General features: G+C 41.5%; 1 protein-coding gene and 2 pseudogenes across 1 annotated transcript; all 3 read right to left on the bottom strand.

Annotated features, from left to right (window-relative positions):
• Positions 1 to 170: 170 nt before the first annotated feature.
• On the bottom strand, positions 171 to 1,155 carry LOC149826974 (uncharacterized). Its single transcript, XM_090018646.1, has 4 exons — positions 1,052 to 1,155; positions 842 to 960; positions 601 to 734; positions 171 to 440 (listed from the first exon to the last, which is right to left on the bottom strand). Exons 1-4 carry the CDS (start codon positions 1,104 to 1,106, stop codon positions 296 to 298), a joined length of 453 nt encoding a protein of 150 aa, XP_089874772.1. The 5' UTR covers positions 1,107 to 1,155; the 3' UTR covers positions 171 to 295.
• Positions 1,156 to 2,865: 1,710 nt separating this feature from the next.
• Positions 2,866 to 4,863, bottom strand: LOC149826973 (pentatricopeptide repeat-containing protein At4g37170 pseudogene; annotated as a pseudogene).
• Positions 4,864 to 8,073: 3,210 nt separating this feature from the next.
• On the bottom strand, positions 8,074 to 22,352 carry LOC149826972 (putative glucose-6-phosphate 1-epimerase; annotated as a pseudogene).
• Between the last annotated feature and the right edge of the window lie 2,481 nt (positions 22,353 to 24,833).

Genomic DNA, 24,833 nt, shown 5'->3' with positions numbered 1-24,833 from the left:
TCATTGTATCGATGCAGATCCCCCCCCCTCTCTCTCTCTCAAAGAATATATGCTGCCATCGTGAAATTGCATTTTGAATCCAAATAACGTTGGCACGGCCTGTTATTAACCAATAATAGGAACTACAGGTGAAACTTCTACAACATAACCCACAGTAGAATATATATACAATTATACATGCTAAAAGTCGGTCGTTCACACACAATCTTCCATACCATACAGATAGTAAGCGCATACTTGTACAGACGAGAACCTACAAGCATATCTATAAAAAGGAAAAGAAGAAGATCCCCCCCTAGAAAGCTTGGGCATCTGGTTTGGGGCTGTCAGTTGTGTGGGGGGTCATGCGCGAACTGATGCCGTGACGACATCTATAACAGGGTTCATCCATGGCGATCACTGGAGGCTCATTCAAGAATGCCCAGTAGCTTCTTGTCCACCTGTGTCATGGAAAAGCCAAACAGAGCAGTTAGAACTTGGTTCTGGAGCACCCAAACAAGCTCAGAAGTCGCTTCGAACTTGGTGCTGCAGCTTGAGCCTCCTGGACCTGAGCTGTTACATGAAATCTTTCACTACAATTTGCAGCTGCTGGCTACTTACCAACCACTGTGCTTGGTTACGTCCTCCAAGCCAGGGAGGGATTCAGTCTTGAGTAAGTCCTGGATCCTCTGAGTCATGGTAAAAGTACTCGATCTTTGAAACGTACCCTCCGTCCCTTTCTTCGCTGTATCTTCCTGCCAACAAAACCACTCTTCGTCAATTCACAGGCTTAAAATACATGTATATATGCTTAAGTAAATCAGCCTTAATTAGAATAACAAATTTGTGGCAAGGACTTCACCGGAGTCTCTGTTGGAGAACGGGAAATGGCTCTGAGGTGATCTTCCTCCGTTCTTTTCTTTGATCTCCAGTAAGCCTCTATCTCCCCTTTGGTGAAGGATATGTTCCTCTTAAAAATAGCTGCATGCATGGAGACAAAGGATTATTACCATTAACCAGAAAACCTTTTTGGGGTTCCGAAGTTGATAAGTGAGGTGTGTACGTTGTTTACCTGCTTTAGGATCATTGTGAGCATACGAATCCCAACCAGCCATTAGAGACCCCATGGGCTCAAAACCTTGGATTTCTCCTCGCAAATGAAAAAACGGAGCAAGGTTTTGTTGGTGAGTTGAAACTATTTAGGAGCCCTTTTACGATATAATTATATTGAACGCTGATATTGGGAAGTTTTTGGGTGGGCGTCATTATCCGGAAGCAAGGTGCATTGAAGGCGGCAGCTTGCTTTAGGATATGGTGATGGCGTGTCTCTTTTTTGTTTGCCATGCAAGCTGTCCTGCAATGGAGGGGGAGGCATGGCTTTTCACATGCAAGGTGGCGAGGTTTCAAATTATGAAAACAATTTACCTGTCACACTAACATCATGCTTTATTATTCTTTTGCATAATTCATGAAATATATTTTCGTATTTTAGATCTTGCGAGATTTGGACCTCAAAATCGGGTTCAAATAGAAAATGGTATTTTTTAAAATGTATACTTGCATATTTAAGTGGGTACGTGGTTAAATGCAAGTTTGATCACGTGTATCTCACATAATTTCATGTTAGAAGTGTCTATCTCATGTTTTATCATATGAATCAAAGAATTTTCGTTGAAGAATATTGTTTTGGAATTGGGTTTTCCAGTTTGGCCATGTTTGGGGTCAGCTCTTGCCGGTCAGGAGTTCACTCTATCATAGTCTTGCATATGTTTTATCCATGAGGGCTGACCCTTGTTGATCAGGTTTGATTCACCTCAGTTTTAAAACCCTATAATGGGTTTTGGGGATAAGGAGTTGACTCTCTGCGAGTAGTGAGTCAACTCACTTCAAGTCGAGAGTCGACCCATGAACATTATAGTCACCCCCCCTACTCCTCAAGCTATGAGTTGACTTATGAATATTGAGATTCGACTCTTGAACCTATGAGTCAAGTCACTTCAAGCCAAAAGTTGACTAATGAGCATTAAAGTCAACCCTCTTTTAGGTTGTGAGTCGACTCATAAACAAATGAGTCAACCCTTTAGGTTATGAGTTGACTCATAATCAGATGAGTAGACCTTTCCTTTGGTCTTAGGAGAGTTGACTCTTAAGACACTCTACTTTGATTTTCTTGGTATTTTGACTTAAGTGGTTCAAGAGAAAGTCATTTAGTGCATTAATACATATTGCGTGTTGTGTGATGCATTTGAAATATAGAATCCTGCAAATTCGGCATTTTCAAACCGATAATTTCAAGGTAACTGAAAGGGTATTCATAGGTACAATTAGAATCTTAGAGTAATGATCCTAGAGGTATATCATTACAAAAACATGTTTAGATGTTGATTCTGCGTCTTGGCTCAGACCCAAGTACGGGAATGGTACTGTGTGGTGTCTATTGTTTGTAAGGGTGCACTTGTTCTTTTTAGCTGTATGTTATTTTCGTTGTAGTATTTGTGTGTTAAATAAAATATTGATATTTGGCAACCATGAAAGTATAATACAATCAATGAGAGTATTTTTCTTACACCAAACACTCAAGAGTGCAGGATTGCCATAGTCTTATCGCTACGAGGGACATGCAGGTCCTTTCTTCCTTGAGTAAGCCTAATAGCTTCATTTTTTACCACGATAAGAAAGAATGCTCACTTCTCATAAAAAAAAACTATGAAAAGAATATCGCGATTCATAGTCGTGCTGCACCGATCATCTTCATCATTACACTCTCAAGAACTTTTCCAATTTTCTACAAGCATTATCTTTAGTGGAGGACATTGGTGGGAGGCATGTGGGGTTCCATGATTGATGAGATGACCAACGGAAAGTTTCTCCATTAGTAAGGCCCGGTGAAAATCAAACTCAAACTTCTATTTCTAAGCACCTCAGCTTTTCCTGCAAATTCATATCTGATTTGTTAGGCGAGCATGAAGGGCTGAACTCCCTATCAATGTCGCAGTATCATATCCAATTTCAAGAAAAAAAAAACATGATTATGAAAATCACCAAAAATCTTGACAAGAGCAATGCTGGAATCGGGATGAATCCCTCACTATGATCTGCCTCTCTGTAATCTTCGATATAAACTTGATGGCAGTATGGCAGTCACCACAGATACGAAGGTTCTTAATAACTTTGATCAGTGTTCCTGGAGGTGTTGCAATTATCCCAAAGGCAACATCAAGCTTTTCACCGTGGTAGGATAAATTCTGCTCTTTCTGCTCTTCCTCCACATCATGCAGTACAAAATTTGTGTCTGGAACGTATCCTTCTTCCTTCATCCTAGTTGACAGTCTCTCCAATTCACTATAAATGTCCTCACATCTAGGATGGGATCGGTCGCCTACCAAAAACACATGAACCCAAGGACTTCATCCCACATGCCAGCAGCCGCATAAATATTAGCCAATGTAACATAAGTTGCTGCATTTTCAGGCTCTATCTCAAAAAGAGCATCGGCTGCACCGTTGCCTAATTCAAGATTTCCATGAATTCGACATGCACCAAGCAACGATGACCACAAGAACTTATCAGGCTTGATGACCATGCTATCGATGATCTCTCCTGCTTCTTTGAAGCGGCTAACTTGGCCCAGGAGATCTATTATGCAGGCGTAATGATCAACAGTTTTTGTTAACCCTTGAGTTTTGGTTATGGAATGGAACAATGCAAGTCCTTCATCAGCTAAACCAGCATGTGCACGCGGAGAGAGCACCAACGAAGACAACATGGTCTGGATTAGTGCCGGAAGCCAGTAAACGTTTGAAGCACTAGAGAGCCTCCTCAGCAAGACCATTTTGAGCACAACCACATATCATGGCAGTCCACGAGATCAGGTCTGGTGCGTGTATCATTGAAAATATTGCTCTCGCTCTTTCGATGTTGCCCCATTTCGCATACATATCAACAAGAGCACTTGCTGCAAATGTGCATGGATCAAAGCCGATTCTGGTCATATGTCCATAATCTTGCCTCCCCAATTCTTCTGCAGCTAGGTTTGCACAACCACTTAGAACACCGGCAAATGTGAAGTCATTTGGTGCAACCCTGACTTCCAACATTGCCCGAAACAGATTCAGGGCCTCTTCTCCTCGACCTCCTTGGACATACCTACCAATCATCGTCGTCCATGAAACTACATCTTTTTCTGATGTTCTATCAAAGAGATAGAGTGCTTGCTCAATGCTACCGCACTTTGCATACATGTCAGATAGAGCGCTCCAGACAACAGCATCGGAGTCCGGACCACTTCTCAGTATGTGGATATGGATCTCTTTTCCATGCTTCAACGATTGAACCATGGCACAGGCGGCAAGAGCACTGGAAACAATGAACTCATTCGATTTGTCTTCTTCATCCTGTATCTTGCCATACAGGACCAGGGCATCCTGGGGCTGCTCCTGCCGGACGTAGCCAGACATCATTGTGCTCCAAGAGAAATGGTCCCTCTGGGACATTTCATCGAAAAGCCGGCGTGCATCATGGAGCCGTCCTACCTTAACGTATCCCGCGATCATGGTGTTCCAAGAACAAGCATCTCTTTCAGGCATTCTGTCGAACACTTGACGCGCTTCGTCCAAGCTCTCGCATTTCGCGTACATGTCGATGGTTCGGTTCGAAAGAAAGACACCCGCTTGGAAGCCGGAACTGGCCATATGTTGATGGATGATTCTGCCTTCTCTGAGAGCTCGATGGTTCGGTTCGAAAGAAAGACACCCGCTTGGAAGCCGGAACTGGCCATATCTTGATGGATGATTCTGCCTTCTCTGAGAGCCCTCTGGTGAAGGGAGGCTTGGAGAAGGGTGGAATAGATGGCAGCAGATGGGCGAACGCCAGAAGCATCGAGTCGGTCGAGAATGGACACGACCTCCCTCAGGCGGCGCTCTCTGCACAGGATCTCGATGGCTTCCTTGAATCTATTGTCTTTGCACAGGCGGTTGACGAGGCCATCGGGTCCAAAAAAGATGGGAGGTCGATCCTGCGCTTGAAATGCTGCTCTGACGGTTGTTGGATTTCGGAGAGTGGAAATGGTCCTCATGAGAATACGGAGATGGTTTTTCATTGGTACCCAAAGTCAGATTCATCTATAATCGTCCTTCTTTCTTCTTCTTCTTCTTCTTCATCCTCCCTCCTCAGTTTGGTTACTGATAGAAGAAGTTGAGGGCATGCCCATGCACCGACTTGGAATCGGTTGTTGTTCTCTCAACCGTTCTGCTTCATCGTTTTTTTTATAACACTATCAGGAGATCTGCCTGCTAAATGCCCCACCGGAGCAAATGAGCAATATCTTTTAGGGCCTGTTTGAAATCTTGGCGCTGGGATGGGCGTTTATGCATTTGATTGTTCCGAGGTAAAATCTTGGTCAAACTACCTTGGTGGTTTGTTTGAAAACTCGGCGCTGGGATGGGCGTTTATGCATTTGGGATAGGAAGTGAGGTCGTTTTTCCTGTGTATTTACACTAAATCATGGATTTGGCAGCTACCACGATGCATCAGTGTAAAGAATTGAGTGAGATCAGTGAGGTTGGTTATAGCAAGGTCTGGCTTAAAGTGCGCCGCTTAAGAAATTGTAAGCGGTTAGGTTTTTCTTGTGGAGTTGAGGTTCTCAAGTCTTCACTTGACAGCCACTAATGATCTTTCAAAAAATCTTTATTTTTGTAGAACTTTCGATCATTTTTCCCATGGGTATATGAATGCTATTGCAGAAAGTTCTAGCATAATCAATATGCTATTTCAATAGGCCGAGTGAACTGCATGTGTCCTACATAGGGATCACTCTAAGAAAGAGGAATCACCTCAAAGAATGAAAACCCTAAATCTCTAGAGGAAGGTGGATCAGCCAAAAGTAGTTACCCACAAGTTTTAAGCTTTTAGAAAAGCAAGGCCAATAGCGAAGCTGAATGTGAAGCTTAGCTCTTTTTAGGAAAGCAAGGCCAATGAAGCAGAATGCAAAGCCTAGCTCTTTAATTAAGCTATGACACAAGATCATGACTCAAGGCTAGAGCCTGTAGAGCAAAGAAAAATAAGAGAAGCAAAATAAAAGAAAATACCACAGAACTGGTAGATGCCGGATGCCAAATCCATGATTTAGTGTAAATACAAAGGAAAAAGGGCTTAACTTCTCATCCCAAATGCATAAAGGCCCATCCCAATGTCGAGATTCCAAACAAGACCACCAAGGTAGTTTGACCAAGATTTTATTTCGAGAGCACCAAATGCATAAATGCCCATCACAGTGCCAAGATTCCAAACAGGCCCTTAGTTTGGTTTGTTCCAAGCAAAGTCAACTCATCTTTAATGAACCAACACCCATTTTCAGTTTTGGCAGTGAATGAGGTTCAGGTGCAACTTTTTCACACTTCAAGTATGCACTGTGTGTGGCCTAGACCCCTCGAACCCGATGGAGGCTAGCAGTCTTCCTCGCGACTAAGAGACTTCAAAGGGGACATAACTGCATGTCTCCGCCTTTCTAGCTTGCTACAGAGTCACACACACACCTTGCACACAACTTGGGCAAAGAGCTCACAACCCGTTTTTATCTTATCGCTACAACATGGTGCAACCCTTCACACAGAAGAGGTTGCACTTGTTCATGCCGTAAGGGCCCTTCATGCACAAGGGGCGTGCCCCTTCATGTGCGGGTGCACCCCTTCAAGAACAAGGGATGCCCATCCTCACTGCAGGGTCGCCCCTCACTGTGCGTCACCAAGGTTTAGCTGTTCTGATGCCATCCGCAGGTCTTCTCTGCAGGTGTAGGTCCGCACAATACCTAAGTGCGCAGCCCGCAATGCCACCCCACGTTGTGGGCTTCTTCCCCTACGCACTTGCAAGTTGGGGGCTTACAGTAGACGTCTCATTGGGTTCACTCCAGACGTGCCACTGACGGTCCCTCTTCTACCGTTCATCCTCCTAACCATTATGACAGTGTGTCGTTTGTAAGCAGAGGCACCACTGACAGAGACCCGCTTTCTTATCTTGGTATCACTCAAGTACAACTTAATCATGTTTTGGTTGGAATCATGCCATTTGTCATATATGTATATGGAATGTTGAAGTGTTGGGGTTGGTTAGACCAGAACACGGAGAAGTTTTACCATGTCATTTGCAAGTTTTCCACGTATTTATAAGCTTTTGACAATTTGCATACATGCGAATTGGCTTGAACTATATTGGGGGGTTTGAACTTTGTTTGCGTTGTGGCACATTTCAGCTTCGTCTCAAGGCTGATTAGATGCTAACCCTGTTCATGAATCTTGAGGAGGCAGATGCGTGCATTTATCTAGAAATTTGGGGACAAGTTAGGCAATTTACAATGTGAAGCACAACGCAACTTTACAGCTCATCCCACACTCCTTGAGTTGGGTAAATAGAAAATGCCCTACAAGAGAATGTATGGGCATCGAAGGATCACTTACTGTTAGAATTTGAAATTTTACTGATCCAAATGAGAGATTGTTGACTGGAAAAAGTAATGCTCATGTTCTTGGCAAGTTTTAGGAGGGAGAGGCATCTGCCACTAACAGTGAATTTTTTCGTGTATCCTAATGTAAGGAAATGAGAAGGCTTGCAAGAATCTTTATTTGAGAATATATGTTACTCGTATGCGTTCATTCAGAATTATTTTGGCAATCTTTGGTAACAAGTGATGAGTTGTGGAACCTGATTCAGAGTTTTTGCCCTTGCAGTAAGGGGGCTCAGCCCCCCCCCCCCCCAATTTTTTTTTTGGGCTTATGTTTGAGACCCGGTTTCGTATGTATCGGACCTGATTCGTTTAGGGTTAGGGTTGTCGCCCTTGCCTTGTATAAATTCTTTCTTTTCTTTCTCTCTTGTAATAGTCGAAGAAGAGCAATACAATTTTTTCTCTGGACGGCCATGGTTTTTTACTTTCTCTCGATTTCAGGGGAGTTTTTTTTCTGTGTCTTTGCTGTGTTTGGTTTGATCGTTCTTGTTTATTGTTTCCTTTGGTTGTTTCTTGCTTGCGGTTTTCCTAACAACAAGTTCGCCTAATTCAAGGCAACAATATGGTGTACTCCCGAGTAAGATTTCCAGGCCTAAAATTCAGCTGATAATGCTAATGTGCTGTTCTGCAGTCCACGCCTCGCCGGGCTTCAGTTGAACTTTCCCAATCTGTTGCAAGAACAAGTAAACTATTGAAGCCTATATCCAAAAGAAGAAACAAAGAAAGAAAGAAAATGCTCATGCTACTGAAGGTTACAATAAGAAGCCTTCTGTAGACCTTTGTATTCTCAACACAAACAAAATATTTATAGAAAGCTTCCATTTGCAAATATGGATTCCACAACACATCATCTGACCATCTGCAGGTAATCAACGTAAAAATAAGATTACAAGCTCAAAATGTTATGCAGATATTAGAAAAGTTCAACCTTGGTGGAGGAAGGTTGGGAGACATCAGGTCGCATACCTTGTGTTCTTAACGGAAATCTTGTCGCCTAGTCCATTGTCAAAGAGCAGCTCACCAGGTGCATCAAGGTAGATGCAATCAACAAAGCCAGGAAAGTTAACCACTTCCTTGTTCCATAAAGGATTAATAAAAATATATATTTATTTATTTGAAGATCTATTTGACGATATTATATTTGATTTTACATGAATTAACAATGACATGAAAACTGATATTTATAGTTGCATCTAAAGTAAGACCATATCTATAAACTTTTAAAATCAGTCAAACCTCTCTTCTGTACTGATGCAGCCGCGTTGGAGGAGGAGTGAAACAATGGCCACTGTGAATCGGTGGCTGAACTCTTTATTAAACTTAACAAATGTTTCAATGAACAATGAAAAAATGCAATAAGCAATAAAGAATGTAAAGGAAAACAGTAGGCAGAAAGAAAACAGGAAAAACTGCAAGAAGGTAAAAGACAGCTGGAGTTTCAATCTTCTCTGCCTTCACGCAACCCTAGACAGGGCCTTTTAAAGGCTGTTTACTGGACCCGGGTCATGGGTCCAGATTTGGATCCGACCCACGATCCGGGTCAGTCTCTATCTGCAGCTGGTTCTGGGGCGTGCGAGCTCCACCACGCCTGACGTAGGTGCGCAGGGGTACCTCCCTGCGTCGTGGCTTCGTCCCTGCAAGTGAGTCATATGCGCGGGGTCCTTCATCTGCCCTTTGTGGCGGATCGGGTGGCACGATGGACCCAATCGGGTCCTGCCCTGCATCATTCTCCTCTGGTTGGGAAGAAGTCGGCTCTGTCGACTTGTTGTTGCCACAGTAAGCATATAGATCAACCACGTTGAAAATAGGGGAAATATGCCAATCATCGGGCAGCTCAAGGAGGTAAGCATTCGAACCCAATCGCTGAAGGATCCTAAAAGGGCCATACTTCTTAGGACTTAATTTGCTATAGGTGCCTACAGGAAAACGCTCTGGACGCAGATATACCCAGACAAGTTGACCGACCTCGAAATGGACATCACGACGACCCTGATCTACGAAAGCTTTGTAGGTCTCATAGCTTTCAACAAGTTTGGCTCAGACTTGTCTGTGAACGTCACACATATATTCAACGGCATCAAAGGCATCCGGAGCTGGAGCTGAGAGATCTGACACAGGGGCTAGGTCAACGACATGGGTGGGAGACCGACCATACACTACCTGGAATGGAGATTTACCAGTAGAACATTTAATGGAATTGTTATAGGCGAACTCAGCTTGGGGCAATACGAGATCCCAAGTTTTGACATTTTCGCCCACTAGGCTCTGTAACAAATTTCCTAAGGTGCGGTTCACAACTTCGGTTTGGCCATCAGTCTGGGGGTGATACGCACTACTGAACTGAAGCTTAGTTTTCAACAGGGCCCATAACGATTTCCAAAAGTGGCTCATAAAACGCGTGTCGCGATCAGAAGTGATTGTGTGAGGTAGACCGTGGAAACGGGCAATGTCCTTGAAATAATATGAGGCGACTAAAGAGGCATCGGTGGTGCGCTTGCACGGAACAAAGATAGCCATTTTGGAGAACCGGTTAACAACTACTAAAATTGAATCAAAACGACGTGGTGTGCGGGGAAGTCCCACGATAAAATCCATGGATACATGCTCCCACGACCGTTCAGGAATGGGTAACGGGGTATACAGACCACTATTCTGACGATGACCCTTGGACATTTGACACACATGACAGCCTTGGATGAACTTGACAACATCTTTGCGCATTTTGGGCCAAAAGTATCGTTCATCTAAGAGAGCGAACGTCTTATCATGCCCGAAATGCCCTGCTAACCCTCCTTCATGTAATTCAGAAATCAACTGAAGTCTAAGGGAGAAATTGGGCACACATAATTGGTTACCACGGAAGAGGAAACCATTATGAATACAAAAATGGGGGTCGATGGTGCGATCTGAAGAGATGCACCCTTCCCAGACTTTGTGAAAATCAGGGTCCGTAGGGTATAACTCTTTGCATTGTTCAAAACCAATGACCTGCACTGACATAGTCATCAGAAGGCTGTTCTTCCTACTAAGAGCGTCAGCTACCTTGTTCAGGGTACCAGATTGATGCCGAAGCAAAAAAGTGTACTCTTGCAAGAAGCTGACCCACTTGGCATGACGAGCACTCAACTTCTTTTGACTGTTCAGATACTTCAATGCCTCATGGTCCGTGTACAAGACAAATTCCTTATAAATGAGATAATGTCTCCAATAACGAAGGGCTTGTACAACGACATAGAACTCAACATCGTAAGTGGAGTATTGACACCTGGCCTGAGTCAACTTCTCACTAAAGAAGGCAACGAGCCTACGATTCTGACTCAAGACAGCGTCAATCCCCACTTTAGAGGCATCACATTCAACCTCAAAGACTGCACTAAAATTTGGAAGAGCTAAGACAGGAGCACTTGTCATTTTGTCTTTGATGATTGTAAAAGCTTTGCTAGCCGCGGGAGTCCAATGAAAACTAGTACCTTTTAGGCACTCCGTGATGGGAGCCATAAGGGTACTAAAATTTCTAACGAAGCATCGGTAAAAAGTGGCTAACCCGTGGAAACTACGGATCTCTCCGATAGTCTTTGGGGTAGGCCAATCGACAATCACGCGGACTTTGCGGGGTCGGCCTTGACGCCATCAGATGACACAATAAACCCTAAGAACACGACACTGGACGTCATAAACTCACACTTTTTGGCATTGGCATACAATTTTTCCTTTCTCAAAATATCTAAGACTTGACGCAGGTGACTCAAATGCTCGGACAATGAGGAACTATAGATCAGAATGTCGTCAAAGTAGACAACAACAAACTTCCCAATACACAGACGCAAGACCTGGGTCATCATGTTCATAAAGGTACTTGGGGCATTAGATAACCCAAACGGCATGACTAACCACTCGTACAATCCATCACGCGTCTTGAATGTCGTTTTCCACTCGTCCCCTTCGCGTATACGAATCTGGTGATACCCGCTTTTTAGATCTATTTTAGAGAAAATGGAGGCACCAGATAACATATCAAACATATCATCCAAACGAGGGATGGGAAAACGGTATTTGACTGTGATGCGATTGATCGCACGACTATCGACACACATACGCATGGACCCATCTTTCTTAGGAGTAAGTAAGGCGGGAACGACACAAGGACTAACACTCTCGCGAATGAAACCCTTTTGCAGCAATTGCTGAACCTGTCTTAATAACTCAGTATGCTCAGTTGGGTTCATGCGATATGCGGAAAGGTTGGGTAGACTCGACCCGGGCACAAAGTCAATGGCATGCTGAACTACCCTTGCCGAAGGTAATCCATCAGGTAGTTCATCCGGCATAATGTGGCGGAACTCCTCTAGAAGAGGGGCAACGTCCGCGGGAATGGACACGGACGAACTCACCACTGGCTTTGCCACTAGGGCATAACAATAGCCATCTTCCTGACAATGGTCCAGGAAGAGCCGGTACGAGAGGCCTGCGATTCGGGGAACTCGCTCAGGTTTGTCTACAGTGGGGAAACCAGTCTCCTTGATAGGTAGAAGGACTAACCTATGACCATTAAAGACAAAGGAGTATGTGTTCTTGCGGCCATCGTGAGTTGTCTGGCGATCGAACTGCCAGGGACGTCCCAAAAGAATGTGACACGCGTGCATAGGGGCTACATAACACCACACCTCATCGTGGTAGTGCTCTCCCATGGAAAACCGGACTAGGCATCGCTGCGTGATGGGAACCTCATTTCCTTTCTTGAACCAGGCCATCTTATAGGGTTGGGACAACTTTTCGGTGTTGAGTTTCAAGGTAGACACCACACTCTCAGACACCATGTTCTCACATGCTCCGGTATCAATGATGACATCACAAGCGTGCCCCTCACAGTTGCACAGGGTCCTAAAAATGTTATTCCTTAGCCATTTCGATGGGGCGGATTCTCGGGGTGTGGTCAACACATGACGGATGGACAACAAACTTTCGACGTTGCCGTCGAACTCTATAACTCCCCTCTCATCCTCAACCTCAACTAATGAGTTGTCATCACTATCACTCTCACTTGCGGACTCAACAATTCCTTCAACAAGATGGGTGTTCCTGCTCACAGTTGGACACTTGGACGCAACATGTCCTAACTCTTGACACCTAAAACAACGAAGGGTCGACTCACTAGGTTTGGCTTTGGACCGGGTGTGGAAAGCTGGGCCTGACTGGTTAGGTTTGCTAAGGTCGGTTCTAGGCTTTGGATCACTAGGGGAGCTTGCTCCCCTGGTTGAAAAACTCGGCTTGGGTCGACTGGTGGGCTCACTACGGGTCGTCCAATATTCCTGCCTCCGCTTCAGCTTGTCCTCGATGTTCATGGCATAACTGCTGGCTTGATCTAATGTCTCCACTCTGACACAACTAAAATCATCAGAGATAGCAGGGCGGAGACCCAAAATGTACCTCGTGACCTGCTGACGAGTTGTTTCCTCGATCTGCACACGCAGGGAAAGACGATGGAACTCCGCGGTGTACTCTGCTACAGTTCGGGAACCTTGGCGCAAGGTCAGGTATTCCTTGTAGGCTCGCTCGGCGTGATCCGAAGGCACGAACTTTGACTGCATCAATCTTTGCATTTCCTCCCACGACTGTACGCGCTCTAATCCCTGCCGCTCCCTCGATCGTTGTAGCTCCACCCACCATGTCTGTGCTAGGCCTCTCAATCGCGTAGACGCTAGAGAGACACGACGATGTTCAACGACTGTGTGATAATCGAAGAAGAACTGCACTGCATAAGACCAGTCGAAAAACTGCTCCGCGTCGAATCGCCCTGCAAACTCCGGAAGATCCAGTTTCACGCCATAAGTGGAGGAGTGGTCTGGTGCTCTCTGTTGTCGCGACTCCACTATTCCGGCAGGATGCTCGTTCCAGAAAAGGTCGTCGTCCCATGCTGCTTCATTGTCCGTAGGGCGGTATTGCTTGCCGGGATGCTGGTGCTGTCGAACTCTCCCTATGGGGGGTCGGCGGTCAGGGCACGCCGGTTCCTGCTGACATTGCCTCGGTCTGGTTTGCCCGGGGGCGGGCACCATCTGCGGCCGATATTGTGGTACTGGAAGGACGGGAAGGCCAATGTAGGGGGAAGGGTTCGGGTGAGTTTCTGGTTCCTGGCGGGTAGAATTGGTATAATATGGTTGTGGGTTAGGAGTATGGTGTTGGGCTGGATGTTGAGTTGGGTTCTGGGTCAGGGTTGGGTAAGCAGGTGGGTTTGGGTTTGGGTATGGGTATGGGTATGTATATGGATGGGTTGACTCGCCCGATGGAATGTGGATCGGGCCCATTCCTACACTACTCGTCGGACCTAGATAGGGATGGGCTGGATCGGGATTCGCGTTGTGGGGATAATAAGCTTGGTTTGAACTCGATCCCCGATCCATAAGATGATGGGTCTGGTTTTGACCCGACTCAAATCCAAACTGGAGCTCCGTCCGGGTCCGATATGGGTTATGGTCGGCCTGGGGTATATTTTGAGGGTCAGAATTAATGGGTTGGTTCTGGTTCGGGGCTGCCCGCGAACCGGAACCAACTAGGTAGGCTGGGTAGAGGGTGTCTAGACCCAAACCCGCTCTCTGGGACCCAAGGGTTGGTCCCAACGAAACGGGCCTGTGCCCTGCTGGAACAAAAACCGAGTTGGACCCTCTGATGTCAGGTCCCCCCAAATGGATCTGGCCCGCTCCCGCTCGTAGAGGTACCATTTCGGAGCCTCCCCGCGCAGGATCGGGAGGGAGAGATGGCTCTCCCCTGATTCGGACAGACGAACCTGGGTCTACAACTGGGCCCAGCGTGACGCTGGGGCCCTGCCGACCCAGGTCCAATTGTTGCGCATCGCGCGTGGTGCCCTGCCACGAGGCCGGACCTGTAGGTTGGCCCAGCGCAAGGCTGGGACCCTACAGTTTTGGGTCAACCTGCAACATATCCCCAGGTACGCGCGACCACTCGCCGGGACTGGCAGGTGCCCCCTGCACGCTGCTGGGTCCCTGCAGGTTCGGTCCTATCTGCGATCCCAACGCAGGGAGGCGCGTTTTAGATGGTGGGGCTGTTACCAAAGGGTTGCTGCTCATCGGGGCTCCCTGGTGTTGCTGCGCGTTATTCAGATCAGGAGCGAGGGTTGTCGCTGGCAGGAACGCGGTGCTTCGACCCTGCTGGTGTTGCGCCGGCTGCAGGGATGCGGTAAAGCTGGGAAGTGGACCTGCTGTTGCGCCCTCGACGAGGCCTGCGCACAATGTTGCACACGGCTCTTGGGGTTTCTCGAGTGTTGTCACGCGATCTTCAAACCCGTCCATCCTCTTTGACAGGCCAGCGATATCCCTACTCATTTGCGTCATGTTTTCTTGGATTTTCGTCAATACATCCATGACACGCAATAATGGGTCATCGCTGCCAGCCCCTTCACGTTCCTCGCCACGCACCGGATCGCTCCCTACTTCAAGCGCCATCTCGCTGATGAAGATGGGTGCGGCTCTGATACCACTTTGATGCAGCCGCGTTGGAGGAGGAGTGAAACAATGGCCACTGTGAATCGGTGGCTGAACTCTTTATTAAACTTAACAAATGTTTCAATGAACAATGAAAAAATGCAATAAGCAATAAAGAATGTAAAGGAAAACAGTAGGCAGAAAGAAAACAGGAAAAACTGCAAGAAGGTAAAAGACGGCTGGAGTTTCAATCTTCTCTGCCTTCACGCAACCCTAGGCAGGGCCTTTTAAAGGCTGTTTACTGGACCCGGGTCGTGGGTCCAGATTTGGATCCGACCCACGATCCGGGTCAGTCTCTATCTGCAGCTGGTTCTGGGGCGTGCGAGCTCCACCACGCCTGACGTAGGTGCGCAGGGGTACCTCCCTGCGTCGTGGCTTCGTCCCTGCAAGTGAGTCATATGCGCGGGGTCCTTCATCTGCCCTTTGTGGCGGATCGGGTGGCACGATGGACCCAATCGGGTCCTGCCCTGCATCATGTACCCTCCGATGGGTTTATAGGATCTAGATCCTTGTTTAGTGTTTTTCAACCTTTCAGGCCTTTCACTGATGCTTCTGTAGAAGAAGCCTGCAGAAAATGCTTTATATCATTTAAATAATACCTCCCTTTAAATTTGTTCAACAACTATTGATAAACATCAGGAGTGGTTTGCCACTACATCAAGATTTAGAACTATTTCAGCTATAGGGAAAAGGCACTTCCTACACGGAAATAAGTGTGCAATGCACCATTGAAAGATAAAGGCCTTCTTGTCTGTATTTGTTATCACCAGTTCTGTTGAGAGGCTTCTAGGTTTTAGGAAGATCTGCAAAAAAAATCAGGTTAAAAAAGTGATGAATTATTAAGCAATGAAGGAAACGGAAATCATATAGCAGCAGAATATTACCATGCTCTCTAATGCATACTAGGTTGGTTTGAATGCTCATGGCCTACAACTTCCTCGTGGCAAGAGTAAAAGTTCTTTTAGGTTTGGTTTACTCATGGAATAGCTTGAATGAGGAATGGAAAGCACTTTTGCTTGAACCCATCAGCCAAAAGTTTCTTATTGGCATTCATTTTTTCCCTGTGTGAAATATATAGACAACTTCATACGAAATGAAATTTATGTTATGCAGATGAACTTTTTAAGTTCTTTTTATGTATTTAAAACAAAAAAGGAAAACCACAATCCTAACCTATGTAGATTGGACAAGGGAAGATGTTAATGATGACAACCATGGTAATATTGATAAGAGTTCTGCCATAAAGATCATTACCTTGTACTGAGCCATAAAGCTGAAATCCCACAGAGAGCGGCTTTAAGGGTTATCTTTAAGCTCTAAAGTTATAACTGGATTCCCTTTTGTATTTTCAGAGTTGGTAAGAGACCATGTCATGTTCCTTGCAAATCCATGCTGCAATCAATGGTAATCACCAAGTAAACAGGTATTCAATTCAAATGTGACAAATTTTTAACTTTCCTGCTAAATTTAGGCCCACCAATTCAAAGATGTGCAACCAACCATCAACATGAACAAAGAGGGATTACATGCAATTGGACATTAACTAAAAGATAACACACCAATTCCAAGATGTGTATAACCAATAATCAAAATGAACCAAAATGGATTAGCCAAAAATATTTTTCATCATAAATTAACTATTCACCATAGTAAAATTGCATGTTGATGGGACATCTACATTACACGACAGCCTGAATGAACGTGCAGTAGCACACTTACAACTGTATAGACAAAGTTGTGCATACGATGGTCTCTGAAGTTGAAAATCCATTCTCATGCTATACATTAATAAATTGGACAAAAAAAAGATACATATATTGGAAAAAAATTTGTGATGAGATTCGAAATGAAAGGAATTATTTATTAAGTTTTGAAATGACAGACAAGATCCAATGTTCTAGCCAAGCTAGACGCTTAATTACAGACAATCTAAACATCTAATGCAGTTTGTCTATCCAGATTCTTGAATGCATTAGTTTACTATCAACTTTGATCATTTCTTGACATCTTTGAATACATTAAGGACATCCCTATTATCAGAAGATCTGATTGCATATCCACAGATAATTCATATTCTTTTTTCTTCTATCTATTTTTGCAGGTAAGGAGGCTTCTGCTACTAAATATGCTCAGAGAGTGACAATTTTACTGGTCCAACCTTGAATAAGTAGGGCCTAACTAAGAGTGCAAGTTGAGGGAAGCTAAAAAAGCTCCCAAGGTTCTGTCTAGCTCATGAAGCTGTAAGCATCACGCCTCCCACCCCCAACAGGACGAAACAGGAGAAGAAATGAGGGAAGAGAGAAAACACAAGCTAAAGAATGTAGCTGCTGGAAATTTATCAGCACAATTCAAACAGGACCTAAAAGAAATATCTATCTAATCATTGTATGAGTGACCCTCAGAGTCTTTAAGCCTCGTCACTTTTCTCTTTGTTTATCAATTATGTAACTGAGAATATAAAGAGGTTGAGTGCTTCCATGGTTAACTAGTGGAAGACTATTTGTCATAGCAAAGTCACAAGATGCTGGCTCTTCAATGAGAACCTCTTCCAACAGGTGATTCTGGGAAGGGGTAGGGAGAAGCCCATTCTCAAGTTCAGTGGATTAGGCATGGGCATACGGAAGGGATCTAGAACCCCAGAGATTGGGTGTTTTATGCTTTATCTTGGGGTTTCTTTTGCTTGTTTATATACATGAATGGGGAATTTGAAGCTTTATCTTGGTGTTCATTTTGCTTATGAATATACATAATCAGAGTTTTATGCTTCATTTTGGATTCTCTTTTGCTCCTTATATTAGTTTTGGTTTGTTTATGAACTATTCTTTGCATAATCTTGATGGTTGAGAGGCCACATTAGAGTCCTTGGATGTTTGTTCATGACTTTTACTGCTGTCCTCAATTGCTACTGGGCTAGGACTTCTCAGCATTATAGAGGTTTCAGTATACAGTTAACACAGGGTGGACCCTTCCGTACCATGAATATACAGATATAAATTAACTCTCTCTCTCTCTCTCTCTCTCACACACACACACACACACACACACACGTGCACACAAGAATATAACATATTAGAGACTATCATGAAGAAAGCCAAAGTGAAAAGCTGTACATAAGCTAAGAATATATGATGTGATTTATGTGAAAAGCTGCACCAAGTACGGATTTAAGTTTTCAGAAAATAGGAGTCAAATTTCCCCAGATATCCATGGTTGTTGACAAGTGATTTATCATCCATATAGAAAAGGGCGTATGAAGATGAAATACTATTGCCTAGCTATGCCCTTATTGATTGATTTCTATAAAGAGAATGGAGGAGATACAAAAGCATTCTTAATAAGTATCACATATCTAGTACTTAACTCTTGCATAACAATAGATGTAACGTAAAGTTGAAATGCATATGGTAGGGGAGATACATAAATCAGAATCTAATTTGCACATGGCATGATTCTTCAGATGTCTTTGGGATGGAAAAATTCTGGTAATCTTTGGAGGGAGTACACGTAGTAGGCCAAATTTGTACAGACAATGCTAAATTTGATAATGTGAACCAACTCTCCGCTTCTTGTTGAGCAAAACTAGAAGGGGGGGAAATTATTTGCAAATATGCAAAGTTCAAACTCAAACTGCATGGCGAAAAGATTCTGACAAGGTCAATAAACTAGGAAAAAAAAAGTCCCACTTGAGCATCATGCTAACCGTCATTTACTTTTCAAATATTGTAATACATACATTTTACGCGAAGTTAAAAAATAATATGCTTACATTTTAGCAAACTATAACACAGAACATGATACGAATGATAGTTGAATCAAGAGAAAAGAGGATAAACAGAAAAACATGAACTCTGGGAAAACAGAATCTGAGTCCCATTGGAACCCAGTCAACAACCAGCAGCATTGCAATTTTTCATGCAGAAGAGGAGCGACAAAATCATCATCTTACCTGTTGTATTGGTCCAGGTCCGAACTGAGGGAAACAATGAGGGATGCCTCCACTATTTCAATCACAGAATTCATACATCAGAAACTTTATTACCACCACGCAGGAAGAAAAGAACAACAAAGAAATACATAAAGCCACAATTGTTTATAATTTTAAGCATCCATGGTTATGAAATTCCCTGAGCCATTTTGGGATTTAGATTGTATGATTTCAGCATCAGATACATCTAGGACCATTGACAACAATTACGTCGTCACATCCTGTGGTATTTTGTGGACTCATTTTCTGAACTTCAAACAAGTGAAACAACTGATTCGTGTTCTTTCACCCACCAACTATCCTGTGTTACAAAGTTCTATCCAACCTAAAAACTTTTTACGAGCAATACTACTGTTAAATAATCAGAAAAGCACAGTTCGACAAAGTAGTAGATGGCAGAAAATTGTTTAGAGATAGTTGCATAATTTAAAATAGCCATCTTGCGTGACTATGTACCGTCCCACTGTGGGTTCCTGACTTGGTTTTGTGCTACGACTGAACTATTCTCTAACGGTAGATGGTGTTTAAGCAGGCCCTGCCTATCGGCTGTGCGCTAATTTCTTTCTTGAAACAACAAGACAATGCACAAATAAAGCCTCCATGAACTGTGAAAAAATAAAACGGAACTCCTGGTTCGATGTGTAACCTGATGGTCTTCTGGCCATTGAACGCTGAGTCTGGTCTAACAAAAAATAGATCCTTGCCATCGTCCAATTTCCAGGAGGTAATGCATCCACCAAACAAATAAATTTCAACCTGAGAACCTGTAAGAACGCAAGCAATTAAACCGCAAGCAACATAAGCGGCTTAACCCGATTCGTCATAAGATGCAACCAAGCAGCGACGATGAAGTTGAAGGGATCCCTAATGAGAATTGCAAAAGCACACAGTCAGCAGATTTTGCCAAGATTTTGGGCAATTTCCCGAGTCCCTCCACGATTTGGACACCATAAACACTCCAAATTTTCACCCTCATCAAGTGTTTATATTTCATATGTTATTGCATATCATTGCATGCATTGGCACCTTATTGCATTGCATGGCATTGTACGTCATTGCATCTCATTATCGAGATCTAGCATTTCTGTTTTCAAAATATTGAATCCAAATTCAAGTTTTAAAACTTTTCTTTCAAAATCAATTTCAAAAACCTGGGTTTTGAATCGATATTTTCTCATTGTTAACCCCCAGGATCTTATTTTCTTCAGAAAAACAATCTAGATTTGTTTTAAGACCAATTTTTAACTGATTTCAATCCTCAGATGAGACCCATTTAGGTGGTGTCGCTTTTGGATTCTTTCATTTATCAAATTTCACAAAAATCTTAGAGTCCTAATTGGATCAGGATTCTGTCTTTTCATCTTTTTAAACCTTTTAAAAACTTCATTTTAATTTTAAATCAGAGGTGATCTCATCCCCTGTTCATTTCTGACATTTTGGCCAAAATCTTAGAGTCTTAGTTGGACCAAGACTCTTTTTTCAGAGTTCCAGTCGGATTAGGACTCTGCCTTTTACCACCATTTTACCTGCTTTTTGAGAAAACCTTCAAAATCTTTTATTTTAGCCCCAAATTTAGAGTTTCAGTTGGATTAAGACTCTTTTTCAGAATCCTAGTCGGATCAGGACTCTATGTTTTATTGTCACTTCTATCTATTTTGATAAAACTTTTCAAATTCTTTTGTTTTGGATAAAAAATTCAGAGTCTCAGTTAGATTAAGACTCTTTTTCAGAGTTTCAGTCAGATTAGAACTCTATCTTTCGTTGTTATTTTTACTCATTTTCAACCAAATTCTTCAAAATCTTTCGAAAGGAGTAAAAAACTCAAAGTTTTAGTTGAATCGAGACTCTATTCAAAGAGTCCTAGTTGGATCAGGACTCTGAACCTGACCTCAATTTTGAGAAAATCTTTCAAAAATCCCTTTATTTATCTTTTCAGAAAACAAAGCTGCTACACTTCTATCACAGAGTTTTAAAATTCCGGGACTCTATCTTAGAGTCCTAATCGAATCAGGACTCTATCCTGAATTCATTTTCTTACTTCATTTTCACTTATTTTCAAAAGTTCTTTTTAAAATATCATCATTTGTTTTCTACAAAACCAAAAATTTTTAGAGTTCTAGTCGAATTAGGACTCTTCCTCAGAGTCCTAGTCAGATCAGGACTATGAATCAGACTTCAATTTCTGCTTTATTTTCATCTATTTTTCAAAATTCTCTTATTTGTTTTATCAAAAATCTAAGATTTTAAGAGTCCTGGTCAAATTAAGACTCTATCCCTAAAGTCCCACTTGGATCAAAACTCGATTCTGATGTCACTGCTTGTTGTCATTATCACTAGTTTTCATAAATTCTCTCATCTGTTTTTCAGAAAAGACCCAAAAACTAGAGTTTCAATTCGATCAGGACTCTGTTTCAGAGTCTCAATCTGATCAGGACTCTATTTTGAATCTTGTTTCTACCTCTATTTTCATTTTCTCTATTTGTTTTTCAAAAATTAGTCTATTTTGCAGAGTTTTAGTTGATTCAAGACTCTATTTCAGAGTTTCGGTTGAGTTAGGACTCTAACCCTGACTGCATTTTATAACTTATTTTTACCAGTTCTGATAAAATCTTTCAAAAACTCCTTCATTTGGCTTTCAAAAATCTAAAATCTCAGAGTCCTAGTTGGTTCAAGACTCTGGTCCAGAGTTTCAGTTCGCTTAAAACTCTATTTTCAAAACCTTTGAATTTCATCTGTTGATTTTAACCCATTTTTAAAGCCATTTTCAGTCTTTATTTCAAAATTTTTAAAATCATGACGTGGGGCCCACCTAGTTGGTGCCATATCTAGAGGAGTTTAAGCCTAGTCAGGACTCTGTGTCATTTCAAAACTTTCAATTTCAAGTCTATTTTTGAATCTCTTTTGAAAAACCTCTCATTTTCAAGTTTTAAAACCATTTCTGAAAATTCAAGTGGGGCCCGCTCGGGGCGACGCCACATTTACATAAGTCAGGGTTAGACTAGGGTTAGTCAGTGTTCTAGTTAGATTAGGGGTTTAGAAGAGTCAAAATCAATTTTAAAAATCCATTTTTATTTAGGTTTTTAATAATTAGTTTTTAAAGGTTTTAAATTAAAGTTTTAAAAACCCAATGTGGGCCCACACTTGGTGGCGCCACATTTGGAGTCTTTTAGGTTAGTTAGGAGTCTAATTAGGTTTTAATTAGGTTAGCTAGAGTCCATTTAAGGTAGGTCTCTTAAAAAAAAAGTCGCCCCTAGATAGAGTTTCAAAAGGGCAAAAATCTTCAAAAATGGCTAAACCTAATTTATTTCTATAAATAGTAGCCATAGGGGGAATCAACCCCTATTCCTCTCTCATCCTCTTCTTGGAGATTCTCTCTCCTCCCAGCTGCTTCCCCCATTGCCGTAACATCCAAGGTATGATTCTCTTCCTCCTTTTATTATTTTTTTAGTTTTTCTTTATTTTATTTCATATTCTAGCCATTGCCGCACATTTGATGTTGGATTCAACCATGGTTTTCATTCAAGAACCTCAAAATCGGTTCAAAAAGATGATCTAACTCTGTTTTATTGTGATTTACAGAATTCTAATCCATTAGAATCATTTAGAAATCCATTTTTTATGTTCTTAATCAATGAAAGATGCGATTTGTCCGTTAAATGGGCTAAATCCATCTTTTCAAAGGGCAAATCAAATTCAACCATGAATTCCCAGTGTTTTTATTTTTATTTTTTTATATTAGTATTTATTTCACATGTTCCAGCATCTATTTCAATTTCTTTATGCTTTTTGCATATTTTTTTTCATTAACTTGCATGTTCAAATTAGGGTTTTTAGTGTTTCATTGGATATTCTTGTGTTTTGATTTTGGATTTGTAGAAATCGTATTTCTTCATGCATAAATATCCGTTAAATTTTTTTGATTTTTTATGGTTGGTTCATGAATTTGTCAGTAACTCTCTATAAAAAATTTAGATGTTTTTGGGTTCGGGAACCCTGTCAGAAAAATAAAAAGTCGAACCATGATTCTTGTTCCTTAAAATTGCTATTAAGATTCAAGCATAACTTGCAGATGTGATATTTATGTCATCTAAGGTCTGATTCATGATCCGTAAACTGAAGTAGCTTTGTATTGATGTCTATTATTTTCTGTGATTTTTTTATATTTTTATGTCAACTTCTGCTATTTTTTCTCTGTCAGAAAGTAAGATCTATTTTTCAGAACTTATTATGCTTCATTCAAACCTTAAGTCAATTTATCTCAATTGTTTCTCCCTAACCGAAAATTCGATTGACAATCTGTAAAAAGGAAACTCTTTTTATGTATCTCTGCTATTCACTTCTAAAATTTCAGAATTTTTGAATGAAGTTTGCTATTTTTCTATATGCCCAAAACAGAAAGCACCTATTTTAATATATTTTATATTCATTAAATTCAAGCATAGATTGTCGAAACAATATCTCCCCAACCGGAGATGATTTTTTCAATCTATAAAATGAAGAATCTTTGTTTTTCTCTTTAGTGTTCCTCTATAAATTTTTATGAGTTTCCATGGTGATTTGACACCTGCTTTGGGTCTAACACTATGATAGGTGCGTGCTTGTGGGTAAAAATAGCATATTTTAGGATTTTTGTGTAAATTTTGGATTTATATGATGGCAAAAAAACATTTTTATGATTTCAATTTATTTTTAAGGTTATCATAAGTTCAGTGTCAATTTTTATTAATTTTAGAATTCATTTGATGTTTGGATTGATTAAATTGCAAAACAGGGTGCCCGTAAGATCCCGAAACATTGGCAAAATCGTGTTTTTTATAATATTTCTGATTTTTTTTTTATAAAAGTTCATGTTTTTATGGTTTGTACATATTTAGAATCATTCTAGGACATTGCATATTCGATTTGGCTTTGATTTGAGTCTTTTTAAATCCTAAATCCAACGTTTTACCAAAATATTTTCTGAAAAACCCTAATTTCAAGGCCATAGTCTTGTTTTCAGGGGTATTTTTATTAATTTTCCCCAAATTTCAAATTTCAAATTTCAAAGTTATTTATTTTTATTATTTCTTTAATTTTATATCATCTTTTATTATGTTTATCTTAGGAAAACATGAAAAATGGCTTATATCAGATAAATCCAGTAATTTTTAGATATTACTGGATAAATCTAGAAAAGCCAATATATCTTCACTAACAAGCTTTCTAGTTTTGCAGGGACATTCAAGGCTGTATTCTCCTTTATTTTTCTTTATTTAAATTCAATTAGTGATGTAAATTGTAAATAAATTTGGAATAAGAATCTCAATTCTTGCTTACAATTAGGGTTTGCATTGCATATAGTTTAAACTTTGATATACAACTGTTATGTTTGTTATTCATGCACATATTTCAATTCCACTATGGTCTACATGAATGATACATGCACTAGCTTCTAGGGAGTTGGTAAACTCAATTGAGTTTGTATTTATGGCCATAATCAGAACACGAACAAAATCCAGATTTATCATCTTCTTTTAAGTCACAATCAACCTACACTCTTAGGCTATTTTCAAAATCATTGCATATTTCAAAGTTTTCTAAATTCTTTTCTTCTTTTAGAATCAAATGAGTTATATTCAATCCATATATGTGGCCATAGTCAGGGATATATAAAGAATTTGATTCATGGAAATTCTATAAGGCACAAAAATTATTTTTCAAATAATTTTCTCAGAAAACTTTTCTCAAAATCATATTCACGCATCATCTAGGTTTAGATTGCATCATGAAAATATTTCACAGGGCCACATGCCCATCCTTTTGATGTATTTTCCAAATTCCATCTCATAAAATTGATTTTATCAAATTTTCCCTGATCTCCCTCAAAATCGATTTTCTC

Source organism: Nuphar pumila, chromosome 10, assembly GCF_984573655.1.
Source record: "Nuphar pumila chromosome 10, dmNupPumi1.hap1.1, whole genome shotgun sequence".
NCBI classification, from domain to species: domain Eukaryota; kingdom Viridiplantae; phylum Streptophyta; class Magnoliopsida; order Nymphaeales; family Nymphaeaceae; genus Nuphar; species Nuphar pumila.
Note: the sequence above shows the minus strand (reverse complement) of the source record. Positions and strands in the feature narration are given on the sequence as shown.